This window comes from Triturus cristatus, chromosome 2_2 (genome assembly GCF_964204655.1).
Source record: "Triturus cristatus chromosome 2_2, aTriCri1.1, whole genome shotgun sequence".
NCBI classification, from domain to species: domain Eukaryota; kingdom Metazoa; phylum Chordata; class Amphibia; order Caudata; family Salamandridae; genus Triturus; species Triturus cristatus.
The window spans coordinates 1,141,806,961-1,141,831,215 of NC_140582.1; the positions used below are offsets into that span (position 1 = coordinate 1,141,806,961).

The 24,255-nt window shown below is 41.5% G+C and overlaps 2 protein-coding genes across 2 annotated transcripts in view; both read right to left on the reverse strand.

The window, feature by feature from the left end:
- UBOX5 (U-box domain containing 5) overlaps positions 1-6,440 on the reverse strand; it is a 175,467-nt gene extending 169,027 nt beyond the window's left edge. The window contains exon 1 of the mRNA XM_085642681.1: positions 6,314-6,440. The gene's annotated coding sequence lies outside the window, so the exon portion shown is untranslated. The remainder of the gene's footprint in view (positions 1-6,313) is intronic.
- FASTKD5 (FAST kinase domains 5) lies at positions 113-20,877 on the reverse strand. Its single transcript, XM_085642680.1, has 3 exons — positions 20,860-20,877; positions 6,314-6,435; positions 113-2,786 (listed from the first exon to the last, which is right to left on the reverse strand). The coding sequence occupies exon 3, from the start codon at positions 2,752-2,754 to the stop codon at positions 274-276; it is 2,481 nt and encodes an 826-aa protein (XP_085498806.1). The 5' UTR covers positions 2,755-2,786; positions 6,314-6,435; positions 20,860-20,877; the 3' UTR covers positions 113-273.
- Positions 20,878-24,255: the final 3,378 nt, after the last annotated feature.

Sequence of the window (24,255 nt, forward strand, 5' to 3'; positions counted from 1 at the left end):
CTCAAACATTGCATTTTTAGACAGATGGTTTTCATTTGAAACTAAGGCTGTACGGAAGATAATACCTAAAATACTGAATGGCATTTATATGCAGTAAAGCAAATGCAACAAAGCAGCTCAAAATAGTTTTATCATAGATAATTTTATACATCTGATTATCATTCATAAATATCTTATTAAATCAAAGAACTGTACAGCCTAGTCCGCATCAAAGCAGATTACTCATGGCTCATCGATGCCACGTTGATCACCAGAATTCACAGTCAAGATTGTTCAGTTAATACAACTAAATACTTTTTGATGTAGGTAAGCCAGTTTTTCAGAGCGAGTTCGTTTGAGCATTGGAACCCATTCCCAAAATGGTAGTTCAATCACTACATATCCCAACTGGCAGAGCTGCCTCCTTTTCAAGCTATGAAGCCCTAGCAAGTGCCTTGAAGCATAAGCATAGTGGTTCCTGTTCGACACCTGAATAGCTAATTTCAGAACATTCGGCTTGGTCCCAGGTTGGGAATCGTGGTTCTCTGTAGCGCACTTGGAGTCAGTCAAAATACTGAGAAGGTTGTCAGTGAGAGGCACCCCATCTGAAAATAAAGAAACATCCAAATCTCCCTTGTAATCTTTCCCAGGTAATATCTCCTCTTTTGCAGCAGCCTCCAACTTTGGTTTCAGTTCTACGTTTTGGAAGTGAGAGCCAGATTCATTTTTGCCACTCAAAAGTTGTCTCATTAAGGTATCAGTTAGATGAACGCCCAAGGTTTTAAGTGGTTGCTCGGAAACTGGAATGTCCGTGGCACCTTTATTAAAAGGCAATGCATGTCCATTAATGTCCAAGTGAACTTCAAGATCATTTGATCTGGTATGAGGCAAAATCATGTGATTTTTTACATAATGAGGCCCACCCAACATGGCGCCAAGTAGAGTAGCAGCTTCAACAACTTCCAGCCTGGTGCAGAGCTCCTTACTTGCAAAATCCCAAAGCATTTCTGAGATCTCCTCCTTAAGCTGGGTACTCAAGCGATTACCAGTGTATTTTGGACATTCAATCCCCACACTGCCATCAAGAGTGAAGAGATCTTTTTTTAGTTCAAATCGGCTACCCTTAGTGGCTAGCTTCACAAACTGGTCACTCAGAGCAAAATCAATAAGGTCAAAAGGAAATTGATGACCAAAAGCCAAAGCCAATAGACAAGTGAGTAAATGCTCAGGGAACTTCTCAAACTCATGCATCTTCATGCGTATTTGGTCTGTTAGGCTGGAGTAAAACAACTGGGCATTGGGTGGCTCATAATTTAATGCTCCAAAAGACCACAGAAGTTTGGCAACATCTTTGCTCCTACAGTAGACTGCCCGGGAAGGCATGGTTTCAGCTATAGCATTCATAATCTTTTCATCAAGGTAATGCAGAGCAGCACAGGCTAGGGATATGTGCATGACTCCCTGAGTACCTATTGAGGGAATACGTTGTGGAATAATCTGTCCCAGACGCTTTAAGAACTGTAAATGGTCAACGTGAGTAAAACGAAACATTTTAAGTACATTTACCAAAGCATAATTGCTTATGTCTTCCATTGCAAGGGAAACCTTGTCTCCAATTTTCCGCATAAGATGCTCAGATAACCCACTGCGTGACTTAAAGTATCCCAAACAAACAGCCCCTATCTCTTCTAAATTCATGGATTCAATGTTCTTTAATACCAATGTTTCAAGCTTCTCCATTAAATCAGGGGGTGCTGTCCTTCCTTCTCCAATGAGATAAATTAGCTGAACGAGCTGTGGCAAGCTGAGGTCTTTCCAATGTAAATGAAAGTAACTGTACAAAATCTCTAGATACCTAGGTACAATACGATCCAGGCATCGCCACAAGTCAGCCACTAATAATAGTTGAACTACATTCATATCCCAAACACGGCGGCATAATTCAACTTCATAGACATTTAGCATGGAGTGAGTTGCTGGAATACCTAACTGAACAAACGCCTGAAGAATTTTTATAAGTTCAGAAGGGCTAAATGAACGGATACAGTCAACACTGTATCGACAAAGCATAGCAAACCTGGTGTCTGCTCTTACAAGTGACAAGTGTTCCTCTGGTAAATGACCAAGTTTTTCCATATACACAACTAGTGTTTCTGGGGTAAGACTGCTCTTCAAAAGAGAGATTTGTTTTAAAATGATCTCTCCTTCTTCAAAAGAAAGAGTGGTGAACGGTTCAGAGTTATCTTTACAAAGAAAACTATATCCGGGCCTATGCTTTTGAAATGCTCTTGGGTCTTCCTTTGTGTTGAAGGCTTCAACATTAGACTCTGCTATTTGCTTGTTATCCACTGGCTTTGTAGTCTGTGGCAACCTTGAAGGCACATTAATGGGTTTAGAAAAAGCCAAATCCAGAAGTGTGTTTTTAGTACTTGATAAACTGCGAGAGCATGTGATGCTATAGGTATTCTGAATTTGCTTTGAACTAGAGCTGGAATAGTTATTCTCTACAAAATCATCTTCAGAATCCTCGGCTGAAAAATAGGCATTTTTTTTCGTTCCTAAATATGCCAGCGGGTTGTATAGCACGCGATACTCCACAGGGTGCAACACCACTTTTGCGTTTAATTTAGCTGTAGTGCAATTGTTCACACGATCTTGGGTGGAATCCTCAGACTCTTCCCGCAGCGCTCTCTTCTTTGTGCACCTGCCATGGATGGACAGTGTAGTTGCTCTGCAGACTCTTCCTGGGAATCTTCGACTGATGACAGTTGCCATGGATCACGAGTTACAAGATGTGGATCCCAGAACTGAAAAAAGGGTAGATGAAGAATGAGTGCTTCCCTCTCTTTATTTATTTATTTACATATCCTTACACAGTTAACAAGCTCTTAGTGTAAAATAGGTTACCTCATAGTGGCAACGAGTCAGCTCGCTCGCTTAACAAGAAGTACTAATAAGATGTCCAGTCATTTAACAAGACACAGACAATAATGTGTGTGTGTGTGTGTGTGTGTACACACACATAACTAAGCAATTAATATGAACAAAGCAAATGGATTTGGTGTTAAGGTTAGTTTATAGACCATTCTACTTAGTATTCAATGTCTTCATAAAGCATGTGCCAATATTTAAAAGTTGCTAAAGTAACAAACTACACAATATTTTTGTGTGGCAACAACAAATCAAATGTGCAAGTTGATCAAGCACTTAGCTATTCAAAGGAGAGAACTGCAAAAGTAACTTGCATGGTTTGGAGAAGATATTATGTCTTCCCTCATCAGATGATCATATGTCTATGTAGCTAGTACAAATAATAAATGATGCTACAACCACAAGTACATTTTTATCTTAAGTTATGACATATTTCTAAATACTTTGGGCATTCTTCAGGAAACAATGAATGCTGGCCTTTCCTACAAACGTGGACCACTACGGCTGTCAGGTCATAGGGCCAGTGGCTACAAAACAAAGAAATGTTCAAACGTAACCAGGAAACACCATCTCTTGCCGGGTCTTAAAATCTACAATCAGATTTTCCTACTTAAGAAACAAGGTCCCAAATCCAACCGTCTGCAATATTGGTAATGTAGTCGAAGTGTAAACTGGATTGCCTCTTAATCTCGAACGAAATAAATCAAATTAATTTCCAGCTGATCTACAGAATCCAGAGTCTAGGGGTTAATACCACTGATAGTAGAACGTAGCTTAATTCTCACTGTAAGTGAATATGCTCATCTAAACTTTGAAACCAACTGAAAACATTTATTTTCATAATTGCAATAACTCGAGGGATATCCTTTTTAGCTGGAGTTATGTTTAGATCAACCTTATTGAAGTCACTCTGGTGCCATATGGACCAAATTCCAAAATCGTCACGAGATAGCATTAAAGTGTATAAGAAAGCACTGAACCATAACTATCAACCAAGATTTTACAAAGTTCTCATATACATACTCAATCTGAAAAAATCTGGTCTTTATTGAGAGATACAAACAGCTACTTTTCTTTGTAAACAGACAAACACTGGCAAAAAGCCTGCCGCTTTCCACTGCTGGTATCTCTGAAATGAAATGGTGCATTTGTAGAGCACACCATTAGCGCAGAAAGAGCCTCAAGGCTCTGAACAATGTACATCTGTAAATGTTTCATCAAACACCTTACTTGTTTCCAACTACATGTTCCATTTACCTGTTTGCTGCAATATCACTCAAAGTGTAACTCTGTTTCAACTGTGCCTAAACACTTGGTGTAGCACGAACCTGCCCCCTATGATTATTGTCTCTAGTGACCTAACCTGCTTCCATTTATTTGTTTAAGTTTGGCACTCATGGCAACTCTCTTGACTAGAGTAAGCCTGCTATATTCTAAAAACAAAGAGATTGGTTGCATGACTTAAGTCTCCTTAACGACAATCCATATGAAAAAAAACAATAGGTTGCTGCTGAAATACAAAAAAATTATATAATAAATAACGGATTTCACTCAAAGGGTCTAGGAATTTAGCAAATTTGTAAAAAGTGGGCCATGCAACAGAATTGACGCCTGTTACAAAAAATATTTATATCTGTCTGAATCTCTGGGTGTTCCTTTTTAGAGGACTCTTAATGGAACAAGACTAGCTCCATGGATCACAGTTGATCGTAGTTTTGGTGTGAGCTATGAGTGGATTAAAGTCTTCAGTCATCGTACCTAAAACTGCTCTAACTTTTTTTCGTATTGGTGAGCAAGGGATGTGACAACAGATGGGCTCTGCGGCATACCAAGAAAGCAATAGGTCTAAGTAGGTGCTTTGTGAAATGTTTCAAGTATAATGGTTGAGCCATTAAAGTTGTATGTGGCATAAGAGGTATTGATACTCTGGGATGACAAAAAAAAAGAGATCATGTAAGATGATGCAGGAGCCAGTTGCTAGACTTCTATTAAGGAATGACAGCCATTTTCATTAGACTGCAGGAAATCTCAAAGGAATTATTTATAGCTGTACCAGCGACTCGTGTAATTTGCTTGTGACAACAAGCTTAAAAGTAAGGTACAACCTGTAAAACATTGCCTATGCCCCCTTCTTTTTAATGCGTGGGATGAGCTTAGAAAAATTCAGGAGAAAAAGAGTAGAGATGGTGTGATTGACCAGATTGAGTCCTCCCTTTGGTTGTCAACAAATGGCATAGCAAGAAGAAAAACTAGCAATCTATGCTTGTGCCCCATTTTGCGGCGATGAACATGGGGATATGGGTCTATTATCACCCCATATATTTGAAAACTGACAAGTTAATTGACACCTTGGTAAAAGCAGCATGGTTTTTTTTCAGATCAGATCTCAGAGCCGCATATAACCTAAATCAAAATTTGATCATGGTATATCACAGCATTTGTAACTCACTGCTGCATTTCAGTTTCAGCAAAAGACATTCAGTCAGTCTCACACTTCATCAATACTTGCGGGTCACGCACAAGTTATTTAATTAAATAAATGGAGCGGTTTCTTTCCAAGAAAGATTTTTGGTAACTACATAATGTGTGAGCAGTTTTTGATATACTTATATGTATTATGAAGTCAACTGTCCTGACTTGCAGGAATGACAATAATAGAGTGGAATATCTGGGAGATGCAATTTCAAAGGAAGGAGTGAAGCTAAAGACATGTCTGGTTAGTGCTTTCATATCAGCCAACAAAACAGTAATGGATGGAATGCTCAAATTAATCTCAGCCACTGGTATTAATTACTCCGGTAGGCTTCCAAGACCACTTCTTTTACCCATTATACCATCGCAGGCATGATCCCGCCCTATGCAAATCAGTCTTGAGCCTGCTTCAACAGCAACTCTCCAGCCCGAACAGTTAGACGTGATGCCGTCTGAACAAGAACACTTGCAACTCCAGACCGGTTTCAGCCTAGCCGGGCTTCATCAATTAGGTTTAGCTTGACTTCAGTTTCAGTGGCACAGTGAGCACGGGACCCATATCTGTCACACTTAGGTTGCCACACTCAAGAAAATGAATAGGTCATGGGTGGAATACATAAATTAATATCACCCACTGGCAATTACTATGGCCAGCATCTTATTCTATTGTTTTTTTGCCCACCGCAACACTTCACATAGAAACTAACCATATGTAAATCATTCTGAACAGCAGTCAGAGAACATGTGGTCACAAATAAATTGATTTAAAACATTTGTCTTGATGTGATGTAGGACTGCACAGCGGATTTAGTTAAGGATATCTTCACTGCGATGGTGATGTTAAGTGTTAGGGATAAGGGCCAATTAGCATTTTAAAACTGTGTGGAGCAGACAGGTTTTGTTAAAAACAGATCAGAGACCTTTACTTTACCTTTTGAGTGAAGCACCATGCGGAGAGAGGAAGGCACGACTTGAAAGGCTGTGTAATAAGAACAATGGTTCCTTCAGGTACAGTTGTAAGTCCTTTACACCTTAGTTGAGTAAATTTGGCTCCTGCAACCGAGACAGTGTCATAACGTTAGAAAAACAGTCAATTTTATTTCCTGTCATCATATAAGTCATCACGCATACTGTGCAACATTTAGATTTTGAAGATTATAAAGAATATTTATTTTGCAATCAATAATTCATAGGTATATACAATCAAAAGACAAACAGAGGGTACTACAAATGTAACAAGTGAGGATGCAGAAGCATATATGGGCACTTGAAGACAATAGCTGTCAGAGACTCCTAAAGGAACTATACAGGTGCAATAGTTTAATGCAAATAGAGACTGTCAAAGGCTACACCAACATCGGCGCTTTAACCGGCAGGGATGTGGAATTCCTATAGCCCGACACCCAGGACATATTGTTTGGGGTCAAAAGCAACAAGTTTATGTGTATTTTGTCTTTGGGACAAGTAGGCCCAACCCCCCTTCATCATAAACCCTTTGGCTGCCAGTTTACAGTACCACATTATGGATCAGGGAAAGGCATTGCCTGCAGGTAAGGTAATATTTTTGTCCAGGTGTTAACGTCGTTCAAACGTGTATTTATGGTTCATTAATGCAAAACCTTTATTATTCGGGTGAGCGATCTAAGTAAATGTTGTAAGCTCAAACTGTACTACTGACAGTGATTACAGTATACAAATGTGTACACACGTTTTCAATGTTTAGCAATATGAAGCTATGCATACTGCTCCCAGAATGCTGTCTGGTTAGATGCAAATACATGCAGAAGCTTGAAAGCAAGATTGGGGATTCTTTCCTTTCAAAATAAAATGTTCACAAAAGAAATGCAAATACATTTTGTTAAACTACTTAACATTTTAGGTAGTTTTTTTGCAGCCTCAATTAGTAAAATGTGTTGATGTATGCTAGTGTTTGTTTCCCAAAAATATTCATAATGGAAGATTAGTGTAACCAGTTTTAATAAGATTATGGGAAACATAAAAATAGACAAGCATTGGTAAAGCCAATAGGTCCGAAATTGTTAGTCAGGCTTTTGGTTTTGACAAGGAGTGAATTGATTTGGCATGTTTTTTGTAAAACCGTATTGATGTGGGAGCTGCCGGGCCCTCATCATTATAACAAACATTGGCAAAAGCAAAAATTGTTTTGGTCTCAAAAAGCACACTTGCCACAGTAGTTCCTGGCACTGAACAAAACGACTGTGTCGATTATGCTCCTTTTGAAAGAACAGAATGCGGTCACTCACAGTGAAGCTAGCCGAACAACAGAGAGAGACAGAATTTAAATAAACGCAAAAGGTTAACGCCAGACCTAATTAGGGGCTCAATTATTAAATAAAGTCTCAAAAGTGCACTCCTGTCCTTGCATTAAGCGCAGATATACGACTTTCGTGAATACACAAGACTTTACAAAAGAAGGCCAAGAAATACTACTCCCAGAAAATATTTGTGAACCGCATTTTAGCATGAGCAAATATGCAGGTGTAGATTTGCTTGTGCGAAAATCCGAGTGTTTGCAAGTTCACTTTCCCTCCAACCACTTTTTTCCCCAACCCTGGAAGAAGTTTTATGTCTGCCATGGTCAGGAGTACATTGCCAACCTTTCTCAGTATGGGAAAAGATTAGAGAAGAGTTGGTGAAAATCCTTAAAACATGCAAGTCAGTAGGTTTGCACAGACTCAAGGGTATTCCAACCCTGGAACTGTTGCTTACCTTCAGTGCCAGTATGTAGATCTGGGGAAACGTGGCAACATAAGGGAATTGCTAGTATTCAAACCCTACTATGGAAGGAGCCCTGGCATAATTAGAGAGGCTATTTTGGAGCTCTTAAATAATGTGATTGCTGTCATAATTTGTCACTGCATTACACGCACAAAAGGGACAAGTGGATTTTGTTACAAGACAAGTAGATTTATGAAGCAACCTGTCCCATGGACAAGTCGTTATTTCATTAAATTCCACATCCCTGATTTAACCCCAGGGACTCATTTACAAGGAGTCATCATTATGAAGTGTCAACGACATTAACAAGCATTTACAATGCAACGGTCTCGGCATTGTTAAAGTTAGAGCTATTGGCATTGCTCATGACAATGCCGTTTCTTTAAATGTTTTAAAAACAAAAACATAAACAAAAATAATGTCATGAGCAATGCCAATAGCTCTAACTTTACCAATGCCGAGACCATTGCATTGGAAATGCTTGTTACACCTTGCCCTCGTAGGAGCAAGTGTGAAAAGGGGTGCAAATGTTATTAGCATATGGTGTAGCTCTTGTTCGTGTGCCTAAGAGACCTTGTTAGTGTGTTCTCAGAACCTGTCCTATAGGAAACACCCCCTCCCCCACACCCAAGCACTGCTCTCCATGGCTTATTTATTTTGGATTTTATATAGCGCGGGCCACGTGGCCAGAGTGGTTTACGCTGGCGAAGGCAGAGCGCAGAGAGCCATGTGCAAGCACACTGTGTGTAGTACAAAACACAGAAACAACGAGGGTGTAAATGCAAATGCAGATCATAAAATTATACCTGCACCGTCAGTTGCCTCGCTCGGTGAGCCGCAAACAGGACAAAATGTGTCTTTGATTGCCGAACATCCTTGAGAGAAACAGGTCTTCAGCAGACAGTCTTTTTTCACTCACACCATTGAAGGTGACAGGTGGCATCCCAACATTAAAAATGAGTCCTCCACTTTCTGTTTTTAAACTAATTATTTTGTTCCAAAAAAATCTGTTGACTAAAAAAAAAACATGGCGCAGCGGTAAGGCAATAATGCCACACTCGTATTTATGACGCTGAGAAACGTCAAACTTTCAGAGAGGCGCTATTTAAAGAAAACAAAGTATTGTTGTTTTGGAGGGATCTCGGCAAACGCCACGCAGGAGGAAGGTGATTCATGGTGAGGTGACAGTCCCGTCGTTACATATAGAACAAACTGGCAGTTTCAAAAACAACTGGAAATGTTTCCATAGTAGTTCGTACCTCATATGCCTTCACGTATATAAAGTGGTGATATCTCCGGTGAAATGTTCGCCAGGGAGTGTGGCACATACTGCTTTGATGCTAAAACGTTTACATCCCTTCTATCCACTAACAATCTCCCCTCCCCCAAACAACACAACAAACGAACACCACGGCATATATTTTCGTTGCAGGTTCACTCTTCAAACCTTTTTCCTTCTTACAGTGCAGATATGAAGGGTTAATGCCTTCTAACAAATAATATGACGGAAGTGGGCAGCGAAGGCAACGATTCCCAGTCGTTTTCGTTTGGTTTTCATTGAAGAAAACAAACCATGCAGTTTTGGGTTCCCAGTTAAAAGAAAACAAACATTAAAGAAAGAGTGCCGGCAAAAGAGTGGCTTTACTTCTCTAGCGCTTCGGGCTGAACAAACCGCCTCTGTGCGCTACGAGCTGATATACTCTGGTCGGTCCAGTGTTTCTCGAGCTCGGTGTGGACAGCGACCCCTCCCGTCTTGAAGTGCGGGGACAGACTTTACATACAACAATGCGCTCCCTTCTCATCCGGGCATACTGTGTAAACCTCACTTTCGCTTTCCCTTGTTAGCTGGTATGATGTTTCTTTTCCGGTATGCCATGGGTGCTTTCATGAGGAATTCCGAATCCAGAATGTAAGAGGGGGCTGACTGCCTGCGACCTGCCTAGCATACAAAAGGTAGGATCTGTTTTGCGCTACACATAAACATCCAGCTAAAACTCATTGGATCTCAGCGCATTGAACTTAACAAACCCTTACTACCCCTACCACCCCTCAAAGCTGCCTTTCCTAAACAGTAAAAGCTCCTAACTACTCCTTAAAGCTACCACTCCCTGAAAAATCGAAATCCTTTTGTTGCGGGTTTATATATCACAACTCGGCCTGAAGGTGTTCGAGCCTTCACATGAGCACCATACACATTACATAAGGATGCATTGATTTTTGGTCGGCACGGGGAGATTAAGTGATTTGCCCAGAATCACAGGATAGTGAGCTTGCACGGAGACTCGAATTCCTCAGCTCCAAAGTCGGCAGCTCTGACCCTCATGCCACATCCTCTAGTCTCCCGCCACCTTCCCACTTCACTTTAAATCTCCTCTCTACTTTAGCAGGAAGCCCCCTTGCTCCTAGTAAGCTAACCTTTGCCTTGTAAGCCACAATATTTTTCGATTTTGCGGTAGCAGCACCTTTTTTAATTTTAATTTTTCAGTATACTGCATTTTTGACACGACTTTCTCAGTGTACTTTTCCCCACAATATGTTTACACCAAATCAAAAAAAAGGATTCCAAGCGCTCTCAACACCTGGGTCTGTCTATATTTACCCCATACTAAATGCCCAGTCACATAACCTTACCTCCCAAATATTGTTCATTTAACACAAATCTATATTCTTACAGAAAACGACTCGATTTCTAAGCGGGTTCACTGGTGTGTGTTTTTTACACCTTGCCCTCGTAGGAGCAAGTGTGAAAAGGGGTGCAAATGATATTAGCATCTGGTGTAGCTCTTGTTCGTGTGCCTAAGAGACCTTGTTAGTGTGTTCTCAGAACCTGTCCTATAGGAAACACCCCCTCCCCCACACCCAAGCACTGCTCTCCGTGGCTTATTTATTATGGATTTTATATAGCGCGGGCCACGTGGCCAGAGCGGTTTACGCTGGTGAAGGCAGTGCGCAGAGAGCCATGTGCAAGCACACTGTGTGCAGTACAAAACACCGAAACAACGAGGGTGTAAATGCAAATGCAGATCATAAAATTATACCAGCACCGTCAGCCGCAAACAGGACAAAATGTATCTTTGATTGCCGAACATCCATGAGAGAAACAGGTCTTCAGCAGACAGTCTTTTTTCACTCACACCATTGAAGGTGACAGGTGGCATCCAAACATTAAAAATAAGAGTCCTCCACTTTCTGTTTTTAAACTAATTATTTTGTTCCCAAAATATGATGACTAAAAAAAAAACATGGCGCAACGGTAAGGCAATAATGCCACGCTCGTATTTATCAGAGAGGCGCTATTTAAAGAAAACAAATTAAGTATTGTTGTTTGGGGGGGGATCTCGGCAAGCGACGCGCAGGAGGAAGGTGATGCATGGTGAGGTGACAGTCCCGTTGTTACATATAGAACAAATTGCCAGTTTCAAAAACAACTGGAAATGTTTCCATAGGTAGTTCGTACCTCATATGCCTTCACGTATATAAAGTGGTGATATATCCGGTGAAATGTTCGCCAGGGAGTGTGGCACATACTGCTTTGATGCGAAAACGTTTGCATCCCTTCTATCCACTAAGAATCCCCCCTCCCCCAAACAACACAACAAACGAACACCACGGCATATATTTTCGTTGCAGGTTCGGCTCTTCAACCCTTTTTCCTTCCTACAGTGCAGATATTATAGCCTTATAGCCCGCCGTAGCGGGCTATACCGGCTGTTAAAGGCCCGCTGCAGCGTTAAAGGCCCGAGCCGAAGGCGAGGGACTTTAACAAAGCAGAGGGACTTTAAAAGCCGGTATAGCCCTGCTACGAAGGGCTATAAGGCTATTAGAACATTCTGCCACTAGAGGGCAGAATGTTCTAACAAAACAAAGCCTTCAGGGAGCGCGAGGGGATTGAATTCCCCTCAGGCTCCCTGAAGTCTTTGTTCACAGCCAGAGCTGTGAACAAAGACACATTGGAATGTAGGTGCTCCGGGCTTATACCAGCCATTATAAGCCTGGAGTGCTCCATTGTTTTCAATGGAGCTTCCAACATTCCAATGTTCTAATAAGGGTTAATGCCTTCTAACAAATAATATGGCGGAAGTGGGCAGCGAAGGCAACGATTCCCAGTCGTTTTCGTTTGGTTTTTATTGAAGAAAACAAACCATGCAGTTTTGGGTTCCCAGTTAAAAGAAAACAAACATTAAAGAAAGAGTGCCGGCAAAAGAGTAGCTTTACTTCTCTAGCGCTTCGGGCTGAACAAACCGCCTCTGTGCGCTACGAGCTGATATACTCTGGTCGGTCCAGTGTTTCTCGGGCTGGGTGTGGACCGCAACCCCTCCCGTCTTGAAGTGCGGGGACAGACTTTACACATACGACAATGCGCTCACTTCTCATCCGGGCATTGTGTAAACCTCACCATACCTACAAAAATATAAACCGAGCAGGGGACTTCAGTACCTCATTTTAACACCCCTTTGCTATACCCACCCCCCCACACGCACCTTATCTCTGATCGTGGCAACCTCCCGGGTAGTTGAAATAAACACTCGCGCGCTCTGGGCTCCATGCGGCGAGAAGCCGCCAGCGCGTTTGGCCCATTTGGTAGCTTCGCGGCGCTGTGAAAACAAGCACACCACTGCCTTTCTCCGAGGCGAAGCAGAAATGCCTCGGAGAAAGGCAGCGGAGCTTTCGGATTTGGGAGCGTGTTCTCCTCCTGTCATTGGCTGGAGGAGATAATTAGACTTCTTGAAAAAAACACGCCCCCGAATCCGAAAAGGACGGGGCCTGTTCGGAGTGACGGACCTCTTCTCCAATGGCTGGCCAGCATTCAAGAGGCCAGCCAATGGAGAACAGGGGAGAAGAGGGGCGGGTTCAAGCCCCTCTTCTCCAAGTCATTAAATCTCCGACTTCCGGTTCTGCCTTCGGCAGACCGGCGGTCCTCGACCTAAAAAGGAGCCCTATTTCTCAGATTAATGAATGCATGTAACAACGTCAACGGCAATGAGTCGCGGGTAAGTTATTTAACAGATGATTCAATTGTTCGTTATCGGCATCGAGAGAAGTAAAGATGGCAGTGCAGGTCCCTAATTGTCCAGGCTAGTGATTGAGAATCTCTGCCTTTCACCTTCCTGATAAAGGCAAATGCGTTGTGTGCCCGAACACAGAGAAGCAGTGACAGTTCGGTGCAGCCTTCATTAGTGTGGTCGAAAAGACATTAGCATAACCTTGTCTCTACTTGTATCAAACTATTATAGTTTGACTATAAAGGACTTAAAACTGTACCTGAAGGGACCATTGTTCTTTTTACTTCCCGTTACAAACATTTCCATTGTTACTAGGTCAGCATCCTTTGAAAGACTGGCAAGTATAGAATTGGTGGGGAATGTTTTACAGATGTTAGATACGACAATCCATTTTTTTTCCTTGACTTACAGAAGAGGAAAATGGGAGACTGAGTCTCAGTGTGTCAGTGTCTTTCTCGATGCAAAAAGCCCAGTAGTTAGCCGCCATGAACAATTTTGTACAAGAAACTGAGGTTAGTGAAAATGTGGATGAGTTGTAGATGGGATGGAAGTTTGTATGTAAAGGGTGGTACAGGAGGGTAGGTGTGGCAGGCACATACGAAACTGGCGCATGAAGGTCATTTTAATATTACATTAGCAAAAGCTTTTTTTTTTATTTATTTACAAAAACATTTGCTTGCTAAGGACTGTTCCACCTTTCAGTGACAGATAACTGTGTGAAATTTGTATCCAGCAAAATGTAGACGTTTTGAAAAAGGCTGCAATATAACACTAATTATTACATATTATGGGCCCCAGGCGAGTGGTGCAGAGGAACACATTAAAAGAATGGTGTGAGTCTACAGAATTGTCAGTTGCCATTCAGATGCTAACTGAAGAAATACGAACTATGATTTCACTACTATCATGAGTAGGGCTCCTTTTAAATTGTAGAGAAGTACAGCTGTGTCCTCCTGGATGGACAGACGTTGGAACGAGAGAAGTATAGATCTTAAGTGTAAGGGTTAAAGCAAAGTACCTGGATTATAAAAAGAAAGGGAATAATCATTAAAAGGAGACATGTTTTGTGTGAAATATCCAATTGTAGCTAAGAGCTGCAGAGGTAGAGTTGTAATGCGGAGTGCTTGAAATGAAAGTACTGGTGTAATAGCAAAATATTAGGGAAGATCACAAGATGAAGTGCAGAAAAAAACCACAGGAAATCTCAGAGGAATTATGTATAGCTGTATTTGGTATGACTGGGTTTATCTTTTAACAGTTTGGAGCTGACAGGTGAGAATCAGAAGTATCAATGATTATGTGTGCTACTGTATTTTCTGTTACGTTTATTTTTTTCTTTGCATTTATTTCTGTTTCATGTGTTTATCTGCATGCTGCAGGTCTGTTGGTTTTGACAGTCTTGTTGTCCATTTTGTGTTACAGTTTCAGCGGAGATAGATGAGCTTTATCTGGCAGATCGTCACTTGTATGTTTGTGTTATGCAGTCGGAAACTTAAGGTGTAACTTCTCAGAGGGTTTACATTACAAGCGAACTCAGTTGCTCCAGAGGTCTCAGCTGACTAGGAGCTGTTGTTTGATTAACGGTTTCCTAGATCTTAGCCGAAATTAATTATCGACAGCTATAAATTGGACTTTAATATTTAATACAGCCTATACTAAACTGTTAGCTGGCACTTCAGACAGCCCTTAACCATCAGTGCTGAGGATGAAAATTAAGCATTATTTAAACACAAAGCTGATTTTTTTTTAAAGATTTTTTTTATTTCTTTTGGTTGGATCTAAAACTCCACCAAATAACATTTAAACGAGCTTTACTGAAAGTTCGGATTTTACGTTACTACAGGGCTTCTACACTAATCAAAATAAGGAAGTTATGAACTCCCTGTAAAACGTTTCTTTACATCTGGATATTCTGTGGCTTCCTTCAGTGCAGGATAACAAGTGTATGCTCAGTACAGTAAGAATCTGTATTGATTCCATATGTTTTTAAAAGCTGCTGTATTGGACGAAAAAGGAACACAATGGAGTCTACTAAATGGGAATGGCTGTCTGGAATGGTCGAAGAAAAATGTTGCCATCAAATGGTTTATGTAAACTGCTGAATAACAAGGATGAAATAAACCTTTCTTTCAGTGCATTTTATTAAAGTTTTCTGTTAGGGCTGTCAACATCTTTTATGTTTGTATTTCAAAAGTCTATATATGCTCATATATTCATTTATAATGTGATTAGGAGTTCTAATTCATAACTTTTAAAGGGAAAGTGACTTAGTCGGAACAGAGCTGTTCATCTGTAGTATATTTGAGAAGATGAGAAATAAAGGAATCATTACTCTCGCAATGGGGCATGAAAGTAAGGAAAGAGCTGTGCAGCATAGTTCTGAAATAATAAGGAGGAGAAGATTTCTCTATCGAATGAGGGAGCTGGTGCATATAAGGGGGAATGGAACCTCACTATAGCTGTACATGTCTTAGCACTAGCAATGCAAAACAATGAAACGGTTTCCACAGAAGCATGGCTACCAAGGTTATCACTGCAGTGGTTTAAGCGTTATGTTTTCACAAGGGTTAAGAAAATGAATCACTGGACAAAGGGAAGCATGCAATTGCATTTTCACCTAATTAGGACAGAGAATGAAAATGTATACTCATTCCATTGAACTCTACCCCATGGTCCAAAATGCAGAGTACCGAACCGTCTACCGCGGGCTTTTTCGTGCCTCATCAGTGAAATAAAGTGCTATTCAAGTGTTTCTTCAAAACAACGCAAAGGCCATTGCTGTGTTTATACTTCGATGATGCACTCTTGATTCTAATGAAAAGTGTATTAATCCCTATATTGCGATGGACGAAAGTTTCTCATCCTCTGCAGTACTTATGCAGAGAAGAGGATGCAAACGTCTAATCCTCCCACTGCAGACAGAAAATCCGTCTGGGACTTGTACCAGTAGGATTTAAGGATTTTCTGGTTGGCTAAAAATTTCGAGCTGTTAAGTAAAGTGCTTGCATCATAGCCGGAGATTTTTTTTTTTTTTAAATAGTCTCCCTGACTAGCAGCGCGACATGCACAGAGGTGTCACAGAGACTAAAAGTGAAAGCAGCCAAGAGCCTCTAAGATTCAACAGCTTTCACTAGGATTAGTGCCTAAAGGCATCCCAGCCCTTCTGACCAAAAGTCACAGGTATATGGACCATCGGCTGTGTCATTTTTGCTGACAGGCATTGCACTGCCTGCACTGCAGTTGTGGGTGGTAAAATGTCCATGTGCAAGGCTGGAAGGGGATCAGGGGGAGAGAGGGTGGGATGATTGTGCAATCACCACAGGGCAACCAGTCGAGAGCGAGCCAGTGTTTGTCCCGTGGTGAACTGTTGAAATGGGCCTCTTCCCAATAGTACCCTCTACCTTGTGGATCCCTGCTTGGGGGACTGCCACATGAGGATAATTCTCGAGCTGGGATCCACCCTCTAGGCACTAGGGATGACTTTAAAGTGAGGAAGCAGCCCCCATGACATGGCCATGTATTCAAAAAGGACCATTTTAAGTCTTTCCGTTCCTGGGGGGCTGGGGAGGGCTCTTAGAATGTGTACGCTCAATCTGCCCCGCATGGAGGGCAGAAAGCCCACTAAGTCAGAAATATTATTTAGAGGGAGAGAAAGGGAAAAGAAAAAAAAAAAAAAAAAAGGTGGTACCGACCCTTAACAGCCAACACCCCTTACTCCAATGGTGCCAACAGTCTTTCTACCCCTCCCCAGGGCAGATGTGGGGGAAAGGGAAACAATAGTGCATTAAAGAGCAGGATTTGGGTTTAAAATTACAATGGAGCAAACTCTGGCCTACCCTGGCATTAGGATGTAACCCTAGCCCAGAAGGCAGAACAATCAGAATACTGTGATCCCTATGGCAACACAAGAGGATGTTTGGAATCGTTTGGGCATACTTTTGACATCTGTGTCAGCAGAGATGAGATTAGCCCCACATTCTGTCTCCTCAGGGTGGCAGAAAGAAGACAGCCAAGCCCTGCATCCCAGTCGGTTTCTCACATGTTTCCCTCAGATGGAAGGGCTTTTTAATACTCACTTTGATAGACAGATATGTGGTGAATCTGCTCATGCTGGGGGGCTGAAAGCTCAACAAAGACAAAAAAATGGGATGGGAAGCTGGGCCAGCCTTGCATCGATCCCCATTCCTAGAACAGCAGAATATATTTCCGTCCTTAGGTGGAGCCAGGAAGGAGGCTCTCTGCCAGCCCATATGTCACAACCACTCGCAAGGAAACCCAAATTTCTTTTCAATTGCCATGTTGAATGGCTGCACTGTTTAGGCTCTGAATCAGCCATCAACTGGTAAACATCTCCATGCCTGAGTATTTCCAAAACAGAGACAATTGGGAATTATGGGTTGTGTGGATATCACTACGTTTCAACCAGTTTCTGTTGTTGCCGATAGGCCCACCGACAAGCACTATTACAGGGAGAATTGTGGGAATGCTAAGTGGTAGAAATTATCTGTGTACCTCGATGAAATGAGGAAAATTTGTGATTTTAGCCAAAGTTTGATTCTTACAGGGGAAAGAAAATGTGGTAAAGCCCACTCAAGTCATGCCACCCTGGACATCCCCTGGTGTCTAGTTTTCAGAAATGTACGAGTTTGGTAGGTTTTCCTGGATGCCAGTCAAGTCGGAACCCAAAAACTATAGCTACTCACAGTATTAGAACGAGGGCATTTAAAAGGAAAATCTTTGTTTCCGTCTTGCCTTTTGGGACCTTTCATGCTGTAGGTGAAAGAACCACCCACACAAGAGGGTTACCACTTTTTAGCATCAGAACACAGAATAGTACAACATTTGTTATTAGCAACTGAATTCCTCCTCCCCAGATTTTGCTTCAAATCTAATCAAGTGTGCAAAGAAAACACATGCAGCAAAATGCCCTCGGAATCACATGATATTCACAATTGTTCAAATAACCACTAATCTTAGACTCATTATCCTGAACACATTTAAAAAATTGAATAGGTTTCCTTCATATCAATTTTAATTTATTAGATTTTACCATAGAAATTGATCCATGGTCAGTACATAACTAAAAAATTATAAGCTGCTGCAGCTCAGCTTTGGGTATTGCGTACTTTTGGACTTCCAACAAACACAATGTGGGCTGAATATGATCTTGGTCGGAAAGCCTCAGACCTTAGATCGGAGGCTTTCCGACAGAGATCGTTGGTTTCACTTCTGACCGCCTAATTACAATTTAGGCGGTCAGAAGTGAAACCGGTCTGTCATTCCAGCTGGATTCCGACGGGCTCGTAATCCATATGGACAGAGTTTTATGCCTTCCTGATTACGATGTACGGTTTCCAGCATGCTTTCCATGCCTGACTTGCGACAGCTTTCTGACATGGAAAGCATGTCGAAAAACGAGTTTGGGGGGCCCCCTAGCAGAGCCCCCTTCTGTTTGCGGCCTCCAGTTGGGGGCCAAGGGGGCGTTGTTCCCTGCACCACGTGGCAGGCACCCTTGGGTGCTTGCCACAAAGTGCAGGAATGAAAACAAACTCCTATTTCCCTATGGGAGCTTGTGCTACGGCCAGTTTAGGGAAATGAGAGTATGCAACCGCACCATGTGTGGTCGCATCGGAATTAAGCGGTCGGGACAGCTGACCGGATGCCAGTCGGTCCTGTTTCTGAGACTGTGTCGTCCGCCTGACATCGTAATAAGCCCCTATTGATCTCTGTGACAGAAATATCAGTCAGACGTTATGGTATAATATTTCTGTAAAAAGGATCGAGGAAAAAGAAAAAAAAATAATACAGATGAAAAGAGCTCTCTTTCTTTCCTACTCATCTTGATTAGTTTTTGTACTAGTTTCTGTAGGGAAAACCTTGAGCAATCCACACAAACATCCGATGCTGAATTAAGAATAATGTCAACATTACAGAAATATACAGCTTTCAGGGTTCACCCATTAGTTTCACACCAGTTTCCACCACAAACTACAAGTATAAAGAAACCACAAAAAGAAGAAAAAATTGACTACCTCATAGAAAATTGCAAAAACTGTGGTAAAAAAAGGTTGTTTTTTTATTTTTGTACATCTGCCTATTTCTGAAGGCTCAGGAGTGGGCGAATTTAGTACGACAAACCTCTTGTTGATGTCATCCATAGGAAAATAAAAATGCATACGTTCTTGAACAGCATATTTACCCATTTTTACCACACACAAAAAAAAGTTGTTTCTGCATATTGGCTATTTTCTCGACTCCCTCCAAGGGAATCCATGAAGCCTGAACTTTTAATTTTAACAATTAAGTTTGAATGTTTAGGCGCAACCCCACCAATTCCCAGCTGCAAAAGAAACTGCTGCCACAAATGCATAAAAAACACACAAAAACAACTGAACTGGAATGCACACAGTGAAATAGTTTTAAAAGTCAAACACGTAAGGCTCCAATAGGTTCCAAACTTCTTTATTCTTATTTTAGAATTAAAAAACAGCCAACGAGTTTTGTTCCTTTTTCAGGGCTACTACTCTGTCATGTAAACAAGTATTCCCAGCATAAAGGTCATTCATAGAGCGTTTACCCATGTGTAACTTTCAAAGTCGGAACATCTAGGGAAAATAATGCAAATTTGGCTTGCATACGGTTTGTGGAATAAAGTTGTAAAGGCTTAAGAACGAATACACCAAACATCAAAGAGAGGCCTCAGCACTTACGGGGTTAAACAAATGGGTACACAAGACACTGGTGACTCCTCTTGGATGGAACTGGAAACACAATTATTGAAATGTATGCATGGAAAGTATGCTACCAACAAATAAACAAATAAGGAAGTGCATGTAAGATAACTCGCTCAACATGCACTCAACTAGTGGCGACAGTAGGTATGGATGCTTTACACAAATGCCAGGTATGTGTACAAACTTCTAAACAGGCCCACGCTTGCTCAGGATCATGTGCACGACTGAGAGAAGTAAGCTTACACGATGAGGATGACAAGTAAGATCGATCAGTGGAGGTGGAATACACCTCTTTTGAGAGTCCCTTAGTAATTGAGATCCATTACTTGTGTCACTTTAAATGTTCAGTTCACTTATGCACGGATGCCCACTGTTTTTCTTGAGCAAGAAGATAATGTAATTGTAGGGGTCTGCGTTTCTAGCCACACCGATACTGTATTCCTAAGTATGTCAAGATTACTGGTTACTCTGACAAGCCTGAAATACTGATGAGCTGAAATGTGCTTTGAAGATAGATGAGATCAAGGTCGCTCGCCCCTTACCCCCTCCCAGACATGAGCATCTAGGATTCCTCTCCCCTTCAATTTTGAACGTTCGGTTCTGCTGTCACCAAATTCACAGACTGCCATTTTCTGATCATGGGTAATCCTTTTGTATTCTGATATTTGCATAAATACTATAAAGTAAGGAATAAAACAACAGCATAATATGATGAAAAATACATACTAAACAACACTATGATAAATGGTTTATACTATGGCTATGTGAAGAAAAAGTGTAGTGGACCTTGCTCCTTAAGGTTTACAAAGTAGTGGTTCGAGTTTTATCTTTTCCAAGATAAATATTTTCGTGTGACCCAAATAGGCAGCTTAGCAATATATCCAGTCTTACAAAGTAAACTACTTTTTTCTATTAATTCACATATAGCAAACTTAAGCCGCCCTTTCTCTTTCATTGTGGAGGCAGACACCTCAAATTTGAAACAATAAACAAACTGTTACCTTAAAAATTAATGTATCGTAGTTTGGCCGCTTTTATCTGAAATGCACTGGATACTGAGTATGACGATGTCAGCGTGCGTGTTTCGTTTTCTCGGCACTCGAACTGTTTTATTTTTTTAAAGACCAGAGTTTAAGTGGTTTGCCCACATTCACGGGAGTGTGTGGACTTGTGCAGGAACATGGCTGTGTGCCCGTGTACTGCTCACATTTTTTTTTAATCTGTGGAGAAAAGATGTAAAGGACACGGAATTATATTTAGTGCCTATCAGAAACGTTAATTCACCACGTCATACATTGATCAACTCAATTTCCCCGGGTCTAAACAATGTAAATATTTGTAAAATAGATTGCAACTGTGAAACCTAACTTTAACGTGTAGTACAAACAGGTTAGTCCCCAAATGATATGCACCAGCCTGAATTGTCCCCAAACAAAACAGTAAGTACATTACGAAAATGCCATTTCCAAAAATTCTGCATTCTACTAAGAATATGTTGTCCATTTACAATGTCTAGTCAAACTATGCATTTCTATAATTTATTCAAACAGGAATCACCTTGGCTTTTTATTTCAGCTTTTAATCAGCTATACTTGCTTTAATGATTTTTCATTATATGTCCCAAACGACTCGTAAAAAATAAAACTCGGGTTTCATTTCACTATGACGACACACCCAGACTTTCTAATGTATTTATTATGCACTGTCTGCGTTAGGATCCTGTACCGACCACCTTCCTAATATCAGCCTTTGGAATATTGCAAAATCTGCCCAAAATTCATCGGTATATGGGAACAGCTTCAGTCTAAATTCCGACTCTTAAGTCCAGCATAATGTTAACATCTACCGGCTACTTACATAAGCCATCCGTGAATTTCTCCTACTGTCAGTTCTCGACTCGAGCTTAGCGGATGTGGTCTATAATTCTGGTACTTCCGGGTCACAAAACAACCAATCCGACGGCTGAACACATTCCGGAGACGTCTGGAAGTGGGAGGTACCGCTAATGAAGGAAGTGATCCGGCATTGAGGAATCTGAGCCAATCCTAATGCGCAGCACAAAATCCCGAAGTATTGATTGGCTCTGGAGACGTCGAGTCGTTCTGGCTGTTGCCCAAAAGGAAGGGTGTCTCTGTCTAACTTAAAAGAAGCGTTAGCTAAGGGTAGAACTGTGGAGCTTGTCTTGGACAGGCGTTAATGCAGCTTTCTCCAGTTCTTAAGGAAGGGTTGGAGGGAGAGGGGGCTGGAAGGAAACGTGGAGTATTGACCCTGGGTATGCACGTGAGCGGGGTTGATTGTAGTCTGTAATACCTCTGACTCTCCCCAAGGGCATTCGGCGCTTTACATTCGTACCAGTTACATTACACTAGGTCAGATTCCTTTTTAGGTCTGACTTTTGAGAGAGCCAGCCAGACTAATGTTTTTAAGAAACAAAATATTCCATATAACATATACAGTAAACATAGTTTACAACGATGTTGATTCTTTGCGTTCTATTACATCCAACGTTGTCATTACAATGACCTCGTTATTACATCGCATATTTATTTATTGCGTTTTTATATAGCGCGGACTTTACCCGAAGGTGTCAGAACGCTTCACAATAGGAACAGTAATGATACATAAGGAGAAAAATTACAAGTGAGCATGATACAAAATCAAACGGTACGTTACATGAGGCAATAGTGACAATTGTGCAAGTATCAAGAGCAAACAAAATACAAGAGGTAGCAAACGATACGTTACAAAAGGAAAAAGTGACGTGTGCAGGTTACAAGAGCATACAAAGTACACGTAGAGGTAAAAAATTGCAATAAATGGCAGACACTCAAAACATTAAAACGCAAGTTACATTACATGAGGCAGTGGTGGCCGTTGTGCATGTACCAAAAGCAAACAAAATACAAGAGGTAGCAAACGATACGTTACAAAAGGAGAGGTGACGTGTGCATGTTACAAAAGAGTAAAAAGTACAAGTAGAGGTATAATACTGCACTAAATGGCAGACACTCAAAACACAAAAACACACTGGGAAGGCACTTCTATAGGCAAGGAGAACAGAATTTCCTATAATGGAAGGACTTCCTTCAGAAAATAGAGGGCGTGAATTAAATTTGGAAGTGTCTTTGAAGGAGGAGAGCTTTGAGGTCAGTTTTGAAGGCCTGGGAAGAGCTGGTGGTCCGGAGCTGAGGCGGAAGTGAGTTCCAAATTCTCACCGCGTTGCCTGAAAAGGATTGGGCCATCGATCTTTCCTTCTTGAAAGTGGGAGGTTCAAGCAATACATTTTCTGCATTACGTGATGGTCTGGAGCCTCCAGAGAGTTTCAGTTTATTCGCCAGGTAGCGAGGGGAGGAGGAGTGCAAGGCTTTGTGGGTGATACAGCCAGTCTTGTAGATATATCTTGCCTCTATGGGAAGCCAACAGAGGGTGGATAAAATGGGTGTGATGTGGTCGCTTCTTTTGGCCCCATATATGAAACGAGCTGCTGAATGGAGAACAGACTTCAGGGGGGACAGGTGGGATTTGGAGAGGCCATTAAGAAGAGAATTGCAGTAGTACAATCTGGAGAGAACCAGCGATTGGACCAGGGTTTTAAGGTCGTGCTCCGGGAAGAAGCGACGAATCCCCCAAAGAAGGCGCAGTTGGTATCAAGCAGACTTTGCAATGGAATCGATGTGGGAGAGTAGATTGAGTTTTTTGTTAAGTATGACACCAAGGGATTTTGCGCTCTTGACAATGATGGGTTTATTGTTCAGTAGATTAATCTGATCCATCCATGATTGCACTAGGGGAGGAGAAAGTGAGGAGGAGGAATTCGGTTTTGGAGGGATTCAGGATCAGTTGATGTGTTAACATCCAGTTTTGAATGGAGTCGAGAGTAGAGCTTAGGAAGGAGAGATCGTGAGTGGAGGCCACCTTAAGGTAGATTTGAGTGTCGTCTGCATATAGATGATAGTGGATCCCGGATTTACTCAGGAGATTTCCCAACGGTTCTAAATAGAGATTGAACAGTGTGGGTGCAAGTATAGAGCCTTGAGGAACACCTTGACCGACCGCTGAAGGAGATGAAAGACTGTTCGCTATTTTGATCATTTGGGATCTATCAGAGAGGAAGGAGGCAAACCATTTGAGCACAATGCCCTCCATGCCCATTCTCTGTTGAAGAGTGTTAAGGAGAGTGTTGTGATTGACAGTGTCAAAGGCTGCAGAAAGGTCATATCATTACAACGCACTTGCTGTAGGGGGTAGAAGGTGTTGGATTTGAAATCCAATACCTTCCCTACTGTTGCACAGACTGGAGTTGGAATAGTAAATTACACTATTCCAAAATCCAGACTCCCTTCCCCCCCCCCCGCCTACAGCAAGTCGTTGTAATGACTTGGGTCGTAATGGTATGC